At 44.3% G+C, this 22,444-nt stretch overlaps 1 protein-coding gene across 4 annotated transcripts in view; it reads right to left on the reverse strand.

Annotated features, from left to right (window-relative positions):
* GLG1 (golgi glycoprotein 1) overlaps window positions 1-22,444 on the reverse strand; it is a 63,606-nt gene that overhangs the window by 10,094 nt on the left and 31,068 nt on the right. For all 4 annotated transcript variants that reach the window (XM_035117234.3, XM_035117233.3, XM_088672128.1 and 1 more), the window contains exons 7-21: window positions 22,018-22,201; window positions 17,772-17,986; window positions 14,215-14,336; window positions 13,706-13,807; window positions 11,900-12,053; window positions 10,069-10,206; window positions 9,514-9,600; window positions 8,789-8,851; window positions 7,872-7,985; window positions 7,306-7,394; window positions 7,051-7,168; window positions 5,806-5,898; window positions 4,919-5,056; window positions 2,469-2,592; window positions 62-204 (exon numbers count right to left, since the gene is read on the reverse strand). In XM_035117234.3, coding sequence (XP_034973125.1) covers window positions 62-204; window positions 2,469-2,592; window positions 4,919-5,056; window positions 5,806-5,898; window positions 7,051-7,168; window positions 7,306-7,394; window positions 7,872-7,985; window positions 8,789-8,851; window positions 9,514-9,600; window positions 10,069-10,206; window positions 11,900-12,053; window positions 13,706-13,807; window positions 14,215-14,336; window positions 17,772-17,986; window positions 22,018-22,201 — 1,884 coding nt within the window. The remainder of the gene's footprint in view (window positions 1-61; window positions 205-2,468; window positions 2,593-4,918; window positions 5,057-5,805; window positions 5,899-7,050; window positions 7,169-7,305; window positions 7,395-7,871; window positions 7,986-8,788; window positions 8,852-9,513; window positions 9,601-10,068; window positions 10,207-11,899; window positions 12,054-13,705; window positions 13,808-14,214; window positions 14,337-17,771; window positions 17,987-22,017; window positions 22,202-22,444) is intronic.

Here is a 22,444-nt window from a genome sequence, read left to right on the forward strand (position 1 = left end):
ACAAGTCCCTTTAGGGACCTTCTGGCACTAGGTCATTGTGAAACACATGCCCCTTAGTCACCTGGTCTGCATATTTCAGCTTCAAGCAGGAGATGACCTGCCCTTCAAGCTCGGAATCATCCTTGGCCTTGGTCAGAATGCTCTGGCAGAATTTGGGGATGTCAGCTTTGCAGGCCTTCCTGAGCACTGGATTCAGGCGGTAATCTACCAAGAAAGAAAAATAGTGATGAAGACCAGCTGCTGGAATGAGGCGCCAGCTGCAGAACTGAGTCACTTTTACTTAGCAGCCTAGCACTGGAGTTTTTTCTGTCTGAGCTGCCCGTAATGTAGCCAAGTTGCAAGGCCTTGGCTCTCGGGAAACCAGCTACATGCACAGAAGGCTCGGCAGATGCCCACAATCCTGTGGGAGCATAGAAAAAAAGAACAAGCTGTGGAATTCAGCTCACCCAGTTCCCAGCTCTCATGGTCATGGTTGACCATTAATATGGAGATTGCTCCTGCTTCCCTCCTCCCCTAGTGCAAGCAACAAACCCTGGCTTAACATCATATCCACATCAGCAATGTTGTTTGTTCTGCTCAAAGGATGCAAAAGAACAAGGAAGCCAAGAACAAGCTTTGGCTTTACACTGTGGTTTGTTAGGGTCACAACAAACTACCATCTCTGATTCATACGTAACATTTAGATATGGATTGTGGTTTGTAGCTCCTGCTTGTGATAGGGAAGGCATGCCAATGCTAAATCATTGCCAAGTGCCATGGATGAGGTGATTTGAAAGCCTTCTGCGGTGGTTATCAAATTATGATGCACACAGGGTTAGGGATATCAAAATTTAAAGGCAACTATCCAAACCATGCTGCTTTCCAACTTTGTTTTGTTCTGCCCAGTATTGCATATAAATAGAGCAGTACAGGTGCTGCTTCCACACTGTTCTCATAATGACTGTAGAAATTATCAAAGGGTGGGTGACTGATGTGGTTAACCCGATGCCATGGGAAAATAACCCAGGGGAGGGGGGAAAGGGGTGTTCTTAAAACTTTTTCCTTTATTCAGCAAAAGCTGAGGAACATACAATCACACCTGAAAAAAACATACATAGTTATAGCGTAGCTAAATCTCTGCATTAGGCAGCATTTTTAAAAAATCCAGGGTTATATCAAGTTCTTTCAGAGATCCTTTTAACTGGAGATGAGCTGAACCTGACATTTTTTGTATGCACAGTATGAACTTTACTATTGGGCTAGGGAATCTCCTCTTACATTTCAAGTATAGGTAATAACTTGAAATCAGATGTTTTTATAAGACAAATTAAAAAAAATCCCACCAGTTTTCAAATAGGAAATGCTGAATGGTGAAGGCACGGTTGTGCAAGGAGAGGAGAAATTATTTTAACACTTAAGAAAAGTTTCCTTGGAGGGGATTATACCTACAGCAGACCTGCATAGACATAACATTTATGCCACACAAAGAAGCAAACAAGAAGGTCTAGTCTGGCAGGCTGAACTTGGGATGCTGCCAGAGCCCGCCCACAGCCTTCCCAAAGCAGGATAAGCCTGTGATCACAGCTATGCACAGGTGCGGGGAGGAAATAAATAAATGGAGAGTAGGTTTCCTCTGCTCTCCATTTATTTATTCACCACCCGCCCACAAAGCTACAATCATGTAAGTAAAATAAGTATAAGATGCGAGTTACCTGTATAAATAACAACTATAAAATATCATAGCACCATCCCTTATCTTTAAAAAAGTCAGTTCCTAAAAGCCTGTTGGAATACAAAAGTATTCACCTGCCAGCAGAAGGGCAACCAGGAAGGAGGCAGTCTATTGCAGTGTTTCTCAACCAGTGTGCCTCCAGATGTTTTGGGACTACAACTCCCATCATCCCTAGCTAGCAAGACCAGTGGTCAGGAATGATGGGAGTTGTAGTCCCAAAACATCGGGAGGCACACTGGTTGAGAAACACTGGTCTATTGTCTCTAGGAAGAGAGTTCCAATGTCTGGGAACAGTTACCAAGAAGGTCCTATCTTGCGTGCCCGGCAAACATGCTCTGAGGGTGGTGTGACTGAGTGAAGGGCCTCCCCCAAAGATCTCAGGGCCCAGGTAGGTTCGTATGAGGGAATATGGTCTTTCAAATAGCCTGGATCTAAGGGTTTTATAAGGTCATAACAAGCACTTTGAATTGATCCTGGAAACAGACCAGTAGCCATTGGAAATGTTTTTAAAAGGAAATCATTCACTCCCTATATCTAGCCCTGGTCAACAGTCTGGCTGCAGCTCTTTGGGCCAGCTGAAATTTCTGAGCACATTTTAAAGGCAGCTCCATGTAGAGCATATTGCAGTAGTCCAGATGTCAGACATTTGACACCTGGACATTTGCAGTAGTCCAATAGTCAGACATTTCAGGTAATAAAGATTACAGCCCTTAAGTGCAGACCCCCGACCCAATTCCAAGAAAAACCCCACCATTACCTGTGTTCTGTGTAATCTGGCGCTTGGTAATCATTTGTTTGCATTTGGGATCCATCATTTCACTGTTCTTGTTCTGTTTCAAACACTGCAGCATGTTCTTTGCATCTGCTTCTGGGCAGAATCTCTGACAAAGGGAGAGAAAGCGCCAACAAGTCAGCAAGGGGAGAGCAACAGCACTTCCCATCCTAAACCAGGACTCTTGTTGCCTGAATGCAAAGTGCTGAAGAGGCACAAGTCAGGCATCACGGCACTTCCAGGCCAACTCAGAGGTTGCTTGGCATGGAATGAATTCTTAAAAGGTGTCGTGTTAATACCCGTGCCCATTAATGTCAGGAGAGGGGTGGGAACGGCACCTCTGAATCAATGTACTTTTGCAAAGAAAGTTTAGAAACACACTGAACCAAGAACAGGACAGGAAGATGGGGAAAGTGGGGCTTCTCTCAGCTATAATTCCACATGATCCTCTTGCTGGTCTGAGTAGTTTGAAGAGAAATCAAAGAGCCGCTGCACTTTCAAGAGCCTTTTTGCTGTATCTCCCTTAGTATCAGGCCTCTAGGGCACGGGTGTCAAACAAAAGGCCCGGGGGCCAAATCCGGCCCGCCAGACCTCATCATGTGGCCCGCCGAGCGCCCCAGCCAGCGGGACCCAGCAGTGGGACCTTGCTGCTGAAGCGCCGCACCAACAAAGCGCCGACAAACAGCTGGGGCCGGGAAAATGCTTTTTGCCCCTGGGTCCCTTCGCGCTCTTTTCTGGCGCTGAATCAAGGCGGCGACCCACCCCCCTTCCCTTTCTTTCTTCCTCTCTCTCGTTCTTATTCTTTCTTTCCCTCTCCTTCCTTCCTTCCTTCTTTATCTCTGTCTTCTCTCCCTCTTTCTCTTTCCTTCTTTATTCCTTCTTTCCTACTCTTCTTTCTCTCACCTCTTTCCTTCCTCTCTCCCTCCTGCTCCCTCTTTTCTTTCTTCCTTTCTTCCTTTCTTCCTTCCTTTCTTCCTTCCATCCTTACCAACTTTCTTCCTCTCCCTCATTCTTATTCTTTCTTTCCCTCTCTACTTCCTTCCTTCTTTCTCCCTTTCCGTCTTTTCTCCCTCTTTCTTTTTCTTTCCTTCTTTATTCCCTTCCTTATTTCCTACTCTTCTTTCTCTCCCCTCTTTCCTTCCTTCCTTCCTTCCCCTCTCCCTCCCACTCCCTCTTTCCTTCCTTCCTTCCTTCCTTCCTTCCTTCCTTCCTTCCTTCCTTCCTTCCTTCCTTCCTTCCTCCCTCCCTCTCCCTCTCCCTCTCCCTCTCCCTCTCCCTCTCCCTCTCCCTCTCCTCAGAAACATAGGATGCTGCTTTATACTTCTGGCCCTTAAACCCTGGAACCATGAGAGCAGCTTCAGTGAGTCAACCTCAGCCAGTCCCTTTGGTGAAGGGTGGTGGCTCACTGGCAGAACATCTGTCCTGCATGCAGAAGGATCCCCAACATTTCATGCAGGACCTTTGCAGGGCTGCTTGCAAGCTCTGCAAAGGTCCTGCATGAAACCCTAGCGAGCCTCCACCACCCAGTGCAGTTACCAAAAATCATTTTTCAATAAATTGTACAATAATTGTACATTTGAATATCTACTTGCCATTATTCTGACTATGTTTCTGCTTTCAGAGCTAGTTATTACTTACATTATTACAAAAACAGTAATAATTGAATGCAGTGACAATAATTTATGTTAATAAAGAGTGGACACATAGCCCTACAGATACATCCGGCCCTTTGAGGGTGACCAAACTGCTGATGCGGCCCCCGATGAATTTGAGTTTGACACCCCTGCTCTAGGGCATGCGCTGCCTAAAGTTCTGAGAAAGCCTGAAGTTCCACAGAAGTTACAGCAGAGGAGAGAGAAAAAGCTTGCCCCTCAACCAGGGTTTGACACTTTGCCATTTCAGTTTTACTTCTCTGATCTTTCACCAGATATGCTTGGATATCTGGTAGAAGATTAGACTATGGTTGAATATCAACTGGATATTCATAGCTAGATATTTAAAAATATTTACTTGAGGGCAGGAGATGTTTTAAGATTAGAACTGTTTGAATCTTTCCAGAATGAAGAGTCAAGCTTGTATAGAGTCAAGCTTGTACACTAAAAATGGCCAGATTTGGTTTGCACCAGAGAATATTGTAATATTAACAAATCATCCCATGCCATGCAGAAATGGCCTCTGGGTGTGTGTACAAGATGGGCCAATTTCCAATGCAAGATTTTGCCTTTGCAGACAAATAAATATGGGAATCAACAAAACTGAGTAGTCTTCATGAGCAGCAGCAGGCAGAAACCCAGTTTAAATGTCCAAAAATCTTCCTACAAAAATCCATGTGGATTCCTATTTCAAGGTAATGTCAGCTACATGTACTCTTGCATGGAGGGAAAATGTTACACTGAAAGCAACATGATGTGGCCCAATTCTAAGCCTCTCCTTACCTTGATCATTTGCTTGCAAACACGCATGAGAGTATAATCCAGTTCTGGATCCATCATCTCAGTCTCCTGGAGTTTGAAGACTTTCTGATGGCAGCGAGTGCTCAGTTGCTTCTTGTTTTCCTTAAGACACTCAATAATCTGCAGTTAAATAAATAGAACATCTCAAGGGTAACTGGACACTAGATGGCAGCATTGCTAATCTGGGAGTAAGTAAATGACTCAATGGCTTTAAAATAACAAAGCAAAGGCTGTGGAACAAAATAGCAAAAAACCCTGCATTATTTTAAGCAGCACCTCATCTAAAACAGGAGCAATAATGGCACTGAGGAGGTCTTGCCCACAACACATTTTGGGTGAAGTATTCTAAGGAGGATGCTAAATTGAGGAGGGCTTAGAAGTACCAAAAGAGAATAATAAAAATTATTTTAAAAAAAGAAAGAAGTACCAAAAGAAATTACATCAAAAGCCAACTCATAAGATGGAAGTCACTGTGTTCACTTAGCCTAGAAAAAAAAAAGGTTTAGCGGCTGAAAGTTCAACTCAGTGAGTAAAAGCTCTTTCTGTCAACCTGGTAGTTTCAATGTCAACCGGGCTCCTTTGGAAGGGTGGGATATTTTGTAGCCACTGACTAAGGAAGAACTAGAGGAAAACTGAACCCAAGGAGAAATGCTCTGTTGTGCTGGAGAAACACTTGCCAGTTGTGCTTAGGAAGTTGATCAGTCCATCCAGTGGACTTTGCTGTGAGTCAGAGTACAAGCAAAAGGTCTGTAAATCAAAGCAGACTGAAATGGGCTTTGATGCAGAATGTATTCCGGTCAAATCCTCTCTTGCTAGGCAGAGAGAGAGAGAGAGAGAGAGAGAGAGAGAGCGCTGAAAAGGCAGATCACCTGAGCATTGCCATAGGGGACGTTCTGGCAGTAGTCCTTGATGTCCGATTTGCAGGCCTCATGAAGGTCTGGTTCCAGGCGGATATCCTCAGTCTGCAAGATGAATCACATTGAAAAAGGATTCAGACTCAAAAGGGAGGTGGAAAGCTTGAACATCCAAAGCAAACAAATCCAATTAAAAAAATTAAAAAGCCCATGAGAGAACAAAGTGTTTATCTTTTAACTAGAAAGCTTTCTGCAGGCAACCATCAGCACTCTTGAGGTTATTTATTTATTTATTTATTTAATAGGATCTCTTTACTCATTCTTCTTCACCCTCATGCTGCACAGTGGATCACAACAATAATATAAATTTATAAAGCTGTTACAATTATAAAGCAAGCAAAACCTTTCCAAGTGGAACAGAACACTTTAAATTCATCAAAAGAAGCCCCACAAAACAAATACTTTAACGGTCAAAGGCCAGGATGAAAGAGGTGTGTCTTCAGCTATACGATGAAGATGCTAGAGATACCCCTCTGTAGGGAGGGACTTCCGCAATCTAGGGGCTATCACAGAGAAAACCCTCTCCCAGGCTGCCATCTCCTCAACTTCTGAGGGTGGCTGAACTACCCTCTACAGGTCTTAACAGCCTAGAACAGATTTTCTCAACCTTGGGTCCCTAGATTTTGTTGGACCACAACTCCCATCACTCCTAGCCAGCATGACCAGTGGTCAGGGATGGTGAGAATTGTAGTCCAAGAACATCTGAAGACCCAGGGTTGAGAAAAGCTGCCCTAGAAGGTCGACAGGGAAGAGGCAGCCTTTCAGCTATTTGAGGCCACAGCTGTGAATCAAAATATAACATGCTTGTGCAATGCAGTCTTCAGTTTGGCTGCCCAGGAAAAAATCCCTTAAAACACACACACACACACACACACACACACACACACACACACACACACACGAAGGAGCTTGCAGTTCTATTGGTCCCCGGGAGCTGGCTGAACAAGACCCTTAAATCCCAACAGCTGGGGCTGGGCTTTGGGCTCAGCAAAAACTGCCTTCTTGTGGCAAGGTGCCAGGGAAAGCCAACATTTGCAAAGAAGCCTGCTATAAGCCCGATTTAGAATATAAGAAATGGTAATTAGAGAGAAGGAAACTAGCACTGAGGGGCAGCCAAATATTTTCAGGGTAGTGCAAGCTGATGCAACCCTCCACAGAAGCCGTTGCGAAGCCTCAGAGTAACAAGAGGGCAACTTTTACCATTTCCAGCTCCTCAACACGTAGCTGCTTGCGGCACTTCATAGAGACCTGGTGCTCCTTTGCATCTCTCAGTGTGTCGTTGCGTACAATGGTGCTCAGACAGATCACCACATCCACCCTGAAGAGGACAGAAGTGTTATAACTCCAGGCTATCTTGGTGTAAAACTCTTGGGTATCACCCACTTTCTGATTAAGAACAAAAGTTTCTTTAGCATTTAAAAGCCATGAGGCCAAATTTCTGACACACACACATACTTTTTCTTGATGTTGGGGCACAGCTTCAGGACATCCTCTTTGCAGGCCATTTTGAATTTGTAGGAGAATCTGAAATCTTTCATCTGAACCTAAAGAAAGAAAAGTGAACAGGCTCCTCTCAAGGTCAGGCACAGTCAGGAAGCCTTTCACAGAATATCTGCTACTGCAGCCCCAGTCAATGGCATCTCTCTGCCCTGCTTCTTGCCTTGCCACCTTTGAGCTTCAGTTCAAGTTATCCCTTCTAGTGAGGCTAAGGTTGAATGCAATGCCCATCCAAATCACCAGGGGTCCAACCACATGCACTGCCTTCCTCCAACTGCAAGCCATGTAAAATGAGAACGGCAGATTTGGAAGGAACGTGGTTAAAAGCACAAAGTAGTCAATATCCAGAAGCTCATTTGTGGCAAATAAGCCAAGGCAGCACTGAAAAGGGGACTATGCCATAACAGTTCAAATTCCAGCAGACAGGAAAATGCCTTTGGCCTTCCAGGGCAAAAGGGGATAATGGCTGCCTGGCTCCCAGACTCAGTCAAACTAGGGGATGCTGAAGGACCAGCCACACTCACCAGCTGGAAGTGCGTGACTCCAATTGCACACTTTTCATTCATCTCCTTCTGGTGTTTGTTCTGAATGAGGCACTCCATGAGGTCTCCTGAGTCAATCTGGTTGTCTGCCACTTCCTGAATGGGATATTGGGGGGTGACGAGACAGACTAATGACAACCTGCCGGGAACTAACTCCCTGGAAGTCTCTGTGCCTCAGTTGAAGAAGCAGCGGGACCCATGATTTAAAGCTGGAGAAGGTAATTACACCTTGCTGGCTTACATTTGAAACCTGATTGTTAAAAAGACTAGTCGGGGCCGGTTAGCCCTGGAGCTCTCAAGTTGCTTTACGGCTGCACATGCCCCCACTGGACCCAAAAATGCAACACGATCTATTAAATGCCATAAACACATTTTGCAATTTAACTAGGGCTGGTATGCCAGAGATATACTCGCTCCTATTCTGTATAAATTTATTCTGGTTTTGTCCATGATGAGCATCAATAAATTAACAATGAAAAGGCCTGCGCTTGACTACTGGAAATCCTATTCACCCACCCGTTATTTCAGCAGGCATCAGCTAAAGAGTTTCAAGCGAAACCAGATATTTGCTTTTTAGAAAATGGAAGAAAAAGGCCAGAAAACTGAATTACCACTGTCCCATTCTGTGCACCCATGGAATCACAGCACACATGCACAGTCTTGCACCTGCTTGCTATGACTTTTGGGTATCCAAACCAGCACTATAATTAAGGCTAAGTTCTGAGCAGGGAATTAGGGATGCAAGACATTCTAGCAAGGTACAGGATGCTTAACATGAAGGGGGAACTACAAGAATGCACATGACTAGGGTCTTCATCACCTCAACTGATACTAATGGGCAGGAACTCCACACTCAATCCTTATCCAAATTAGGACAAGTATGAGTAAGAGTTACTTACATGGCAGAAGGTCTGGATAATTGGCTCACATGCTCGCATCATCAAGGCTTCTATCTGAATATCCTATAAGAGGGAGAGAGAAGGCATTAAGTCCACCCAAGGTGACACCCAGTTTTTCTGACAGTTCACACTGTTGCTCATGTTATGTTTGTACATCAGAGTGGGAAAGTCTCCTGGGATGTGAGCATCCCTAGAGACAAGCTAAGAAGCCTTCTGTTGACAAGAACAGCTACTGTAAGAAGTCACTGGGAGCAGGAACAGATTGCAAAAAATATCGCTTAAAGCAGCGTTTTCAGCTGTGCTGGCTGGGGTTGATGAGAGGTGAAGCCCAAAGCATCTGGAGGGGCCCAGGGTGGGGAAGGCTGCCTTAAAGTTTGCTGCCCCAAATAAAGGTTAACTAGAGTTGACCAAAACACAGTTTTAAGGAAATGATACCTGCCATAGAAAGGCACAACTTTTACACACACAGCCAAAGGAAGGAAGGAGACACACTCATTTACATGACTATGCCTTCTTTCTAATGATATCAGGCTTGAGTTACTTTATCTGGGCAACCAATTAAGATCTGATACTTTACCTTCTTTCTTAGATGACTCAAATACATGGAAATGGAATCCTTTTAAAGATACTTGGCAGGGCAACCCACAGATCAGCAAGCCATTCACATGGTGCAAGTCTAACAACTACAATACTGGAGCTTTCCCTTCCAGACAAAGCTTACTTACTTCGGACTCCAGCTCTGTAAGGTTTCCAACAATGTCTCTGCATTCAGCCGCCAAGTCATCCAGATGGTCCTGGAGACATTCAAGTTCCTAAAGGGGGCACAAAGAATCTTAACACAGAACAAATGGGTTCATCTCATTAATACCTTGAAAGTCGCCCTAATGCACCTTGCTATGTCTTTGGGATGTCTTTCGTTCCACCCCAACCAACACCACACTTCTACTATGGACTTTAAAAGTGGTGTTTTGAGACACTGCAATGCAACATAATCCCTGGGATCAGCAAGCCACCACTCTTGCTCTAGGTTGGATAAATTGGGACAAACAATGCTTTGCTTCCTCCTGATGCACACATGGGTTTAGTGCCTTCCCTTCACTAATTAAGCTAAATCGAAGCACAAAACGCAATACAGAAACTTTTGAACATTAAAATTTTGTAAAATTCAGAAATGTTCATGGAGAAAAAGCAGAACCAGGACATTTAAAGTGAATGTGTTTTGCTTTCTAACTTATACAACAATTTCAACATGAGATTATTGGTTTAAATTTTTGAGATACCTGTCCAGTCTCTGTTTTCTCACTGCACCACTTCCCCAGATCTATCATGCACTTGTCCTGGAGAGCTGGATCCAGTTTTACATCCAAGGCACGCTGGTGTAGAATTCGTTGTACTTCTGCCCTGCATTCCCGGGATAGCTGCCAAGAACAAGTGTACAAATTTATTCCAGATGAACAACCCCAACTGCTCAGATCTGGGAAGGAAGGTGCTCTTTCCAGCATTAGTAAAAGTAAAGTTCTCTTTATGCTATTCTTGGTCACCTCCCACATAGGCCCAGAGCAGGCCTCCCACATGGTCCCCCTTTCATTTTTTTTAACCTTCCCTGCAGCTAAGATGGACAATTCCCCACATCCAGACAGAAGGTGTTTAATTGAAGGACAAGTCTAAACAAGTTGTCAAAAATGAACGAGATACCGTGGCATCATGTATGTGGAGGGGCTGGCTTGCTGTTTAAGAGAAGAAGCCAACAAAATACAAACAAGCCTAGTGCTAGATTGGTAGGGATAACCTCAAATCTCCAGGCTAGCAGAAGTCAGAAGGATCTGCTAGAGCATGGCAAGGACTCTTTGGGGATTTAAAATTCTTGGTACTCTGAAAACGGTGCCAGGGACAGGCAGCCATGCATGGCATCCTTCACAGGTTTTACTACTGAAAACTAAAAAAAACTAATTAGACACAGCAAATGGAGACCCACCATAATTCATGTTGGCAGAAAAAGAAGGCATAAAAAAGGAGCAAGGCACTACTCCATTTTCTCCCCCACAGGGATAATGACTTGCGGAGCAACTGAGCAGCTGCCAGGTCTGTTCAACAGTTCTTTCCTGAGCAGGCACATAGCAGCAACTAGCCACCTTCTTCCTTCAGAAAGTGGGAAGGGGTAAAGGTATGTGGGTATCACTTAGGCTGCAGAAGAAGAGGGACTGTCCTCTCCTCTCCAGCTTAAGCCTATGAGCTGGAATACAAGGCCAGGAAGTCATGCAGTGCACCTTTTGCAAGGCTTCACTATTTCAGGCTGTGGGTGGGAGATGATGTTTGAGAACTCCCCATTTTCCCCCAACATGCTAGTTCTGCCTGTGGAGGAAATTTACATGGGGGAAGCATTCACACATGGACTCTCTTTTTCTTCCCACAGCCCCCAAGTCTGAAATGACTCAACCCAGCAAAAACTGCACTCACATGAATTTGTGATTATGCAACTCAGATCATCACCAACCACACTCTAATTACCACCTACAGTTACAGGTAGGTAGCCGTGTTGGTCTGCCATAGTTGAAACAAAATTTAAAAAATCCTTCCAGTAGCAACTTAGAGACCAACTAAGTTTGTTATTGGTATGAGCTTTCGGGTTGTTTCTACCACCTACAGGATACCGATTATCTGTTTGGTGGTCACAACTACACCAACCATTCATGCAACAAGCCACCTATTTTGTTTCCCCACCCTTCACATAGAGAGATTCAGCACTGACCTCAGCTACAAACAGCAGAGGCAAGGCCACATACCTTAGCTACAAACATGTTCCCTCGGGCTTCTTTCAAAAGGCCTTTAGGGCAATTCCTACACTCCTGTTTGAGTCTCCAGAGGCTCAAACATTAAACCCCCAATCTCGGAGGATTAAAAGGGAAGCACAGGGGTCTCAATTTGTTATACCTACTTAGTTGTCACAAAGCATCCAGGTGACCTGTAGAGTGAACTATAGTTGGCTTGCCTCCATGCTTTTCCCCAGTATCACCTCCTCAGTTTGAAGCCACAGATAAACTAGCACATGCCCCCAAATCACATTCATTTTCCAATAAAGGAGGACTGCTAAAGTAACTGACTGGTGCCTACCCTCCTCCCCTGTTCCTCTGTACGATAGGCATGCCTGTACAGGCAGGAGAAGATGGCCCCAGGAGGAATCATCTCACTCGTCTCATTCCAGCCGCGTGTATGGCAAAGTCGGGATGCATCTCCCTGGCACTTGCGGTAGAGCACAAGATCCAGTCTGTCAAAGTAGAAGAATCAGTGAAGCCACCATGAGGTTCTAAGATGCCCTTTCTTCACCCACCTAAGATTAACAGCATTTCAGTTCAACACAACGTTTCACCTCTTAATAGGTGCAATTTCCATTTAGCCACTTGCAACTTGTACAGGGATTATGTTCCAGGGACAGTGCATATACTCAAAAACGTGTATAGTTAAATCTCTCCCACATGACTATCCTTACCTTCTGGAGCTGTTATGCTGAATATGTCTTATAACACCCCCGCCCCTAGGCAAGGCAAAGAGTTTTCCACAATATCTCCTGGGACTGTCTGAGATCATTCAAGATCCTCCCAGAGCCCAGTAAGCAAGTCTGAGAGCTTAAAAGCTCTTTTTGTGCTGGGAAAACAATGCGCAAAAAGAATGTTTAAGTTCTCAGGTGTCCATGCATTTAATTTGTGCAATTTCAACTGGTCAGCCATCAACTGCACAAGTTAAATGCACACAAGTTGCAAGTCACCTGAGTAATAAAACTGAGACATATTTAAAGTCTCGCCAATGAAATATCTGTATTTTTTTACTGCAACCAATTCCAACTGTTTAACAGTTTTGCAGTTTGAGATTTTAATATGATTATGAAGATTTTCTGTAAGCTACTGGGGCTATAAAGTTTGGTGCAAATGTTAAAGTGCATTGGTACACGTAAGAATATGAACATACATAAGAATTTTGCTCTTAAGGAGCAAAAGCAATTTAAACCAGGCTTCCTCAACCTCAGCCCTCCAGATGTTTTGAGACTACAATTCCCATCATACCTGACCACTGGCCCTGCTAGCTAGGGAACATGGGAGTTGTAGGCCAAAAACATCTGGAGGGCAGAGGTTGAGGAAGCCTGATTTAAACCCTACACTAGAAAAAAATATGTCCTCATGAGCAACAGGCCCTATGCTTCATATACCAGCCAGTTAACTGTGATCAGTTGGAGAAGCCCTCCTGACTATGCAACAGCTATCATACTTTCATTTGGTTTCTATGCAAACTAAAGCTTTTAAAAAGCATAGTGGCACCAGTACTTTGGAACAATGTTCCTACTGCAATCAGAAAGGCCTTAAGTGTGTTTAGACTTGAGAATGCCAGTTAGCATTAAGCCATTTGTTCTGTATTTCATGTTTTTATAATTGCATGTTTAAACATAATTATAACTTGATGGTGTTGTACATCACCACATTTTTTTCTTAATGAGCTGACAGTTCATAAAACACTATTACTAATAAATAAGTAAATGAAACTTTACTTTTGACACAATTCTTACACTGAGACACCCTCCATAGTTAGGCGGGGGCTGAAGTTTGGGGTGAGAGGGCATTATCCTGTGGTGCACATTCAATATGAGGCAGCCCTTGAAGGTAATGCCCAGGCCAGAACCTCTACTTTAATTTGTCTCCCTCCTGTAGCAGGCATTGACAGAAATTTGGGAAATAACGGTTGTTTATAAACATCAAGTTCTCCAGGTTGTGAATGAAAAGAACTCTTTCTGAACTTCTAGCTAGTGAACAGAGAATTAAAGCCACCCATGGCCCCACAGTACAAGACCTTTTTGACCTAACTGCTGCTGCTAGAAAGTCCTATAACAAAACTGCAGGGCCCATGAGAGTTCCCATGCCCAGCACTCACTTCCAGTCCCGTGAGATGAAGTACTGGAGCTCCAGGAGTCTGTGCTCACAATCTTCGACCATCTTCTCTGTATACAAATGCTCCATAAGGCAAGAGAGAATCCTATGGGAAAAGAAAGTCATGTTAGATCAATATATGCAATCTTCAGGAGCCTTCGTACCAGACATTGCAACACCGAGCCTCTCACTGGTGGGAGGAGGAGGAGGTATTTGTAGAAAGAGAGAGCTGAGTGAGTGCATGCTTTAAAGCACATGTGCTTCTCCATAGTGGTCTACCTTTGGCCTGTACTTTCCCACAGCTTGCATTTGTAAGGGTGACGAGAAGCTGTTGCATAATAAAAGTCTGCCTGTATACCTACAAGAAACCCTTCCACCCCAAGTCAACGTCTCTCTTTATGTAAGTAAGAGACAATCTGAGTCCATCTCTTCCCCCAGGTTTAACAGGCTTCTTTCAGCCAAAGCTAAAACAGCAGTAAACTGTAGCAAAAGCAGGGGATCTCCATCACCTACATGGGGTCTCCAGCACGGATGTGCTTGCAGGCTGTTTGTATCACTGATTCGCAGGCTTCATTCAATGCTCTGTCAATGCGGTAATCAGCACCAGGGTCTGCCTCCTGGATTAGAGTTTGAAGCTGGAGGAGGAAAGAGAAGAGGGGGGGGGGAGAGTTTAACAACAGGGCAGAGTAGTTCAAGAAGTTAGTTTCCTGGCTTCTGTCCCTGGCAGAATTGCAACGCTAACCTCAAGGGATTCTGCCCCCTTCCCATCTCATTTCAGGACCAGCTCCTGAAGTGGAGAACATCTTTCAAACATTCCCATGGATGTGAACTGCTCCCTCCCACACAAAAAGGGCTAACCGTTTGCCAAGGAAAAGCAGCCTTTGAACAAATGATTTATCTTCCAAGACCAAGACCAGTTAATGGCAAACAGCTAAGATGTGCCAAATGGAAGAGCATTCTCCCTTGTGTATGACTCAGCCAGAACCAGAGTTTTTATGTTGCTGTCACCTCATCTGCATCCAGAAACTGCAGGCATGACTGAGAAAGCCAGGGTGTCAGGTCATCCCTGCAGCATGGGGCAATCCAGACATTTTGCAACTAGGGGGACTTCCCTGTTCTATTTTCAGTATCCAAATGACAGTACAGTACACAGAGCTGAATTGTGCAGCCAGCCACATCACCAGGCTTTCTTGTCACTGAAACTGAAGGGGAGGAGAGCCAAGAGAGCAACAGGAGCAGGAGGATCTACTCTCCCAAACCCAGAACCTCTGTCATGTACATGAGCAACAGGGGCCTTCCCGAGAAAATGGCACAGGGGCCTGATGTAAAAAAGGACAGCCTGGGGCTAGGAACATGTGCCTAGTGCTTTTATTTGTGGTGGGTGGGCGGTGAAGAGGCAACTGTTGAGACTGAGCTGAGCATCATGCTCATAAATGTATCCTAGCAGAGAGGTGGCCTTTCAAGGATTCAGACTCCACTGAAGCATGACTTGATCAGTGCAGGTAAAGTTATGCAACACAGTTTTTTTTTTTGCTAAAGCAGCAGCAGCATAAAACAGCAGAACTAAATGGCTTCTCACCACAATGGCCTGAGAAAAAGCCAATGGAGCTTAAGTATTCCTTCAACATGTAACACTCCCTCTTGGAAATTAAGCTCTACAAAGTTGGAGGAGCAGAGAATGGGCAGATTTCTGTACTGATTGTTTCCTAGTGGAGCCCGTAGCCTGGGAATTAAGCCAATTTCAAATTTAGGAATCCATTTACATCACTGATCTTAACCTCAACTGAGATGAATCTAGTGAAATGCTGGGGGTGGGGGGGGGGCATGAGGCAAAGCCATTTATTCATGTGGTCATGGAGCCATCACAGACCACAGAGCCTTTTTGCTTCCTTTTGCTCCCCTTGACAGAACCACAGGGCAGCATTTGCAGGTATCTGGGCAGTTCCCATTTCTTTGGAAGCAAAGCTCTTTCCAAGAAGCCAAACTGCCAGGTTGCATCACACAACAGTACAACTGTACTTTAGCCTTTCCCCATCAGCACGTGTTGCAATGCCCCCCTCAAAGCCTATCAAGTAAAGTGGTGTCAAGTCTAGAGGAGTGTTTAGTAGCATCAAAGCCCCAACTTCACTGTATAAGTATACACATCAAAGCAGTCATAATGTTGAATTGAGGCTAAGCTGTGGGGGGAACAGCCATGTTCTAACAATCTGTTCCTGCCTGGGAAACAATTATCCTGCTCTCATCATTTGAGGTAGAAGATCCTTGGAATCTACCGTAGCCTGACAGTCACACCAAGCCATCTCCAATATAAAAGAACAAGCAAGCACATGGCCTGATGGGCTTTCTGATTTTGTCTCAGGCAATCATCAGTGAGCTATGCTGGGATCAGCATTGAGAAAAAGGGAAGGGGTTTTTTTGGGGGGGGTGAGAGTGTCAATGTCATTAATCATGTGCTTGGGCTCCCCCAGCCTCCAAACTATAATGCTGTCAAGCTTTTTAGTACATTTGCTATTGGCAGCAGTCAAGATTAGGACACCTATTACATAAAAACAAGGATGTGGTAAGAGGGTGAACATAGCTCCTGCACAATACTACTCCAAAAATGCTACCCAACAGTGAAACCTGAATAAATCATTCAGAGGAAAAATGAGATTTTGAGGAGAAAGATTGGCAGCATTGGCAAGCAAGGCATGGGGTGGATTATCAGGAGCTATGAAGTAAGGCAGAGAACAGGGCCAAGTAAAGAAGTCCTATGTCTATACAAAGGTCCCAATGTTTATGGGCCCAGAGGCACCTTTTAAAGTATTGTCATAGGCAACAAAAGTACTCATTCCATCAAAGAAAAGCTGGCAATACTCAGAAACATCCCCACCCAAAAACCCAACAACCAAATCACCTATACCCCACCGAATAAGACAAAAAGTAGGCTCGCTACACACACAAGCCAGAAACAACATAAAAAATTAAAAGTTGGTGCCCACAGGTGCTGCATTATGAGAAGCCTAAGAGATGGGGAGGAATAGTCACTGGTCTCCTAGTTCAATCCAATTTTCTTCTATCACCATGCGTATCCAACTCCTAACACTAAGTTGTTCCAGTTCACGTTTTCCCCTGAAGAACTTAAGAAGTCACATGGGATTAGGTCAAAAGCTTTGCTTGAATTAATATGTTATGCCCATTACATTCCTCTTACCTGGAATAACATAACAGCTTCTGAGTTTAATAGCCTGAAGCTACCCGAAAAGCCTTTTTACGAGTAGCTGATAGAGCTTTTTAATCAGCTCTATGGACTGTTTCATTGGGATTCCCCTGAATGGATGTTGGGGCTTTGAGGGCAGCTCCCACCTGCATCCCAACTCAAGTCTTACTTCAGCATCAGCCCACAAAAGCTAAAATAGTGGGCAGGACACACAAGCGAATTCTTCTGCTCCCAGTAATGTAGAGTCAATGGCCACACATTCTGTCCTCCCGGGGAAATGATTCAGTTATTCAAAACAGAAGTACTGCTTTGCTGGGTCAGAGCAAGGACCATCTAGAAGAGACCTCTCCAACCTCATGCATTCTAGATATCTTGGACTACAGGTGCCATCTACATGGCCATAATGGCTGAGGCTGGTGTGAATTTTAGCCCAGAACACCCAGAAGCCACAATGTTGAGGACAGCTATTTCCAACAGTCGCAACCCATAGGCTTCTGAAAGCTGTTGACTATGGCCTTCACGTTTATTCCTAGCATCTGGTACTCAAGAGGCAGGGCTACCTTTAAAACCAAAGTTTCCTGTGACTGTTATGGCCACTGGCCAGTGAAAGACTCCTCCATGAAAGCTTGAGAAGCATTGCTTTGGATGGGGAACACATATATGGCAGCCAAGTGCTCGGAGAAGCATTTATTTAGGAGGCCCATGCTGAAACTTTGGATTCTCTGAGTGACGCCTGAGATTCTTCCTTTGGCTCAAGGTGCTAATAAGTCAGGCTCAAAACATTAAAACCAGCTGGGCAAAAATGAACAACCCCACATTTCAGATGTGGGGGTTGAGGCTGTCGTGAAAAGACTCCCCATGACAACCTTACCGACTGCTGGCAGCTGACTCCCAGGTTCCCCTTCTCTCCTCGCACAACTTTCATCAGGCAATGCAGGGTGCGGCCCTTCCGATGCAGTCCTGAGCAGTGGTGCTCAATCTCACTGCGGCAGCCAAGGATGATCTCTGGGCTCAGTGAAAAATCTTCCATCAACATGCGCCGGTAATCCAACATTTCTCCCTGGCATTCACTGCTCACTTGCCGACCTAAGGCACACCATAGTAGGTTATAAGGCATCAACCCAAGGGACACTGAAAATAGCTAAGGTATATGCCACATGTGCAATGCAGCCCCATCAGTGTGGCCAGTGCCATTCTGCTTTTAAAGATTACATCAAATGAAACAGCAAGAAAACAAATTTTATGCAGAAATCCAGAGCTAACTGGGAAGGAAGATACTGCCAAGGCAGCTGAAATCCCTAAAGAGCCACAAGCACTACTGCCATTAGCTCTACCATTTCAGGGCTATTTTGCAGCCTCTCCTTATCTTCACAGGCAATCAGAGAAAACACCAGGTTGCACTGGAGTGTGCATTACAATCAGGACTGTGCCTCCTCTGTGCACATGTGCACAATATCCTTTACAAGAACACCAGTTTTAATCTATTGTATACACTGTGCTTGAAGCATGTGAGCAGCAATGGAATAAATTGCCAAAGCAGTGAAGGGGAAGCCCAGGGGGAGAGAAAAGGAGCTGAACAAGACTTCCAGGGATCAATGATGGGTCTTCAGTGATGTGTGCAGCTTGTCATCCTTCCTTTAGTCAGTAGCAAAAGATACAAGGAGAAAATATTCTCATTTCTGAGTACCGTATCTTGATTATATTGATTTAGACTTTCCTCAGCAGAGAAGTCAGAAAAAACTGACACTAAACAACAACTACAATTATTATTATTAGAGCTGGCAACTCAACACAAATATTTTCTAACTCAGGAGTGGCAGGGTGCTGGTGGTGGTACCCACTGCCTTTTAAGCCTGCCCTGCGTATATAAAAGAATGCTGCCACACATTTCTAGACTACTTCATAAATGGAGAATAACTGTTCTGATTTAGAGAAAGATGCCTTAGCAGTAGGTTTAGCAAACCACAGCAGGTAAAAAAACAGGTCCTTCTGGACCACTAGTTGCCTATCCGTCTATTCACTGGTGAGCAACCATATGTCTGGGGGCCATTTTATGCAGCCCCCAATGTCTCCTGAAGCTGTCCTACACGTTCATTTGATCAGAGTTGTTGTCTTCCTTCTGGTTTATTTCCTCCTTCCTTTTCCTGGCTCTTAAAAAAGTGTTTCCTTTTCTTTTTATGTAGTTTCAATACAAATGAAAGGTGCAGGATTCTATTCGATACTGATATTGTGTGTGAGTGTGTGTATGCGCGCGCGCACACACACACGCACCACTTTTTTCCTGGTTGCATGGTTTAAGGGGGAAGGTTGTATAAATTAGTATCTCCATCAAACTCAGGGGGGCTTATTTCTGAAAAGACCTGCATAGGATTCTAATCTGCAGTAGCTATGATGAAAATTGAAGCAAGGGCAGTCTTTACTCTGGATTCGTAGTCCAGAACATGTTGTCATTGCCTCTGCTGATCATCAACTCTACCAACCACCTGAATGCGGCTTCCAAAATATTATTTATGAGGAAATGCAGAATTTGATTATTTTTTAAAAAAAGGTTGTCCACCCCTGTGTTTAATAATGCATTTAATGCTTTGCAGGTGGGGGGAAAGAACACCATAACCTGAAATCAGAAACTATCAAGATCACACACTGCCAAATGCAACGTGCTGAGTTTGCAGAAAGTGAACCACAGCTAGCGAAAAATACCCAGCTTTACTGGATATTCCCCCAAGGCCGCCTGACCGGTTTGAATGGAATCTCACTGCCAAACCATCAAGCCAGGGGGGAACTCAAGGGGAGTCCCACACTTCTCCTCAGCTATGTCAAGCAGAAAGATACTAACATTTACTTCTCCTTGGAAAGAATAAAGACTACAAACATTAACTTTAACATCTTTAGTGAATTGCTCAAAAGCTCCCTGGTGTAAAGACTTGAGTGTGGTCCGTCACAGCAGAGAAGTAACTTAGCAAGCAGGTTGTCCACAATTCTACCCATTCAGAGAATGCCCAAAGGCATGAGATGGCTTCTCCCTTGGGCTAAGGGCTATTCAGCGCAGAACAGCTTGCAGATATGGCCTTGTGCTTTGGAAAAGGAGCCTGTTCCACCATTTTCACACTCAGATCTGCCTGACCTGTCAGCCTTCTAGACGACATCAGTGGAATGCACTAAGCTATGCTTGACACTACAGACAGTAACAGTCTTCAAAGCACATCAGCAACCCAGAGCCCTCAGTTTTCCATACAGCCACATTCCATTTCACCCCCTTCCTCACATTGCTGCCTCCCCAAATTCATGCTCCCACAAGCCCATACAATGTATTATCCATGTAAATCACACTCCCTCTGCCCCTTCTTACCAACACAATTGCTTGGCAAGCTGGGAAGAACATGATTGTGATGAAGATGATGGCACATGGAAGGAGGGTAAACTCTCCCTGTGTTTGTCTTTCCCATGGAGTGTGCCTATGTTTGTGTGAATGGTTCCAACCATCATTGGCTCCAGCCACACCTACTGGAATGGAGCACCTGCCACTACACTTGGCCCTCAACAATAAAAAGGATGTCCACCTCTGCACCAAAGAGAGTCAGTCTGTTACAGCCTAAATAACGTATATGTTGGCTCAGGTGTAAATCAATTAGATTCAAATTCAACTTTTAACATAGGAAGTTGGTGTTAGAGGTCTTTCCTTCTGCAAATGCTAACAAGTTACATTTAATAGACTGATGTCACTGAGAACCCTGGAGAGCAAGCTGTTGTGCAGTCAATAGTGAACTAGCTGGATCAATGGTCTGGTATTATGGACACGTGTTTTATTGTCAGTGAATTCTGCAGCATGTTCTTGGCACCGTAAAGATGCTTTAGTGGTGGATTTATTCTGCTTTATTAGTTGTTCTGCAATGCCACATTATTGCTGTCTGGAGGAGCTATAGCACAACAAAAGCAGTACAAAAACAAACCCCACCAAGAACATTTTTGGTATGAAAAGTTCTGGGATTCAGCAGAAGTTCCAGGACATGCACTGACTGGAAAGTAAATATTTGAATACCCCAAAACTTTTGCAGGTGCCAAAAGTATTGAAGCAGAATTGTGTAAGACTGGCCTGATAGCATAAGCACAAATAAGCACAAATCATCATGAATTAGCAATAAAAAGGATGCCTGGAGGGACCATGTAAGGTAAATGCTTAACAACCGACTCCCAATACTCCTCTAAGTGAACCAATACATCCCCCACTAGGCTGCATGAAAAGGACTAGGCATACCCTCAGTGGCTACTGTTGTTTTCATCTAACCTAGAAGAAATGCATGCTAGGAACACATCACAGAAAGCTGACTTGCTCTGTTGCTCTCCAGAGAGATGGGATTAATCATGCAAGTGTAGCATTCTGATTAGAATCTGGGTAAGGCCTAGTAGTTCTGATGGCTGTGGTAAATCTGTGCTTGGGCTGTGCCACTTCAGATTGCAGATGGGGCTCACATGGTGAATGATCCTCCATATGAAAAGTTATCTGCAGAAATGAAAACTGACATGTCTGAAAGAAGAATTCTAACTGTGGCACACTCATTTTCTAGGTATAGGAATTTATTTTCACAGGGGAGCATGCCATCAAGTGAGCCCCCACCTACAACAGCAGTCACAGCTGTCATAGCTCTCCATGAGAACTAAGCCCATGTTGCATTACGGAACTGCAAGATAGAGAATACAACACAACAGCTAGAACTTCTTTCTCCTGGACAACTGTGAATGGTCTGCTGACATAAGACAGGTTAGCCCCTTAACATGCTTCACTTAAACTGTCTGACCTAGAACCAGCCTCCTGCAAAGAAGCAAAGGTGGCAAGCTGAAAGATCAAGTGTCAAGGCTCAGGGGGAGGAGAGTTGCAGTATGGAGAGGGAAACAAGGACAGAGGTGGTGTTGCACATGGGAGACAATGATGCAGCACTATGGAGTAATGGATAACTAGCAGAATCCTAATGCCCAAAGACATTCTCCAAAACCATTCTTTCGCCATGTCCATTTTCTTTCAATAAAGCCCTGAAAATCTCACATTACTCAACTTTTCGTTTCACAAATTATTTATCAGATATAAGCAATTGGAGGAGTAAGAGAAAAATATACCTTACCTCTATGCACAGCAGATTCTAAACACATTAGCAGGTAGGATAGTCGGGCCTCTCGGGAACGAGGAAGGTTCTCTACATTACAGTGGTACTTCTTTAAATCACTTTTGCAGGACTTTGCCAATGAGTAACTGACTTTGTAATCTTGTGCAATCAGCTTTTGCCTGGTTGTCAATGCATCACGACACTGAGGAAAACAATCAGATATCTTGTGCTACTGATCAAGGGAACATCAAGGCAGCAATTTTTTTGTCACCCAGAGGTAAATTTGGCCCACACTGGACAAAAGGAGTAGAGCAGAAAATCCGCTGGCCTTGAATTTTTAGAACAAGCCACTGCTAGAAATAGAATACATTGCTGCTAGTTTCAATTCATCTCAACAAATGCATCACTATTTCTAGAAAATCCAAGGCAACCTACAGCAAGAGGA

This window comes from Zootoca vivipara, chromosome 6, assembly GCF_965207765.1.
Source record: "Zootoca vivipara chromosome 6, rZooViv2.hap1.1, whole genome shotgun sequence".
NCBI lineage: Eukaryota > Metazoa > Chordata > Lepidosauria > Squamata > Lacertidae > Zootoca > Zootoca vivipara.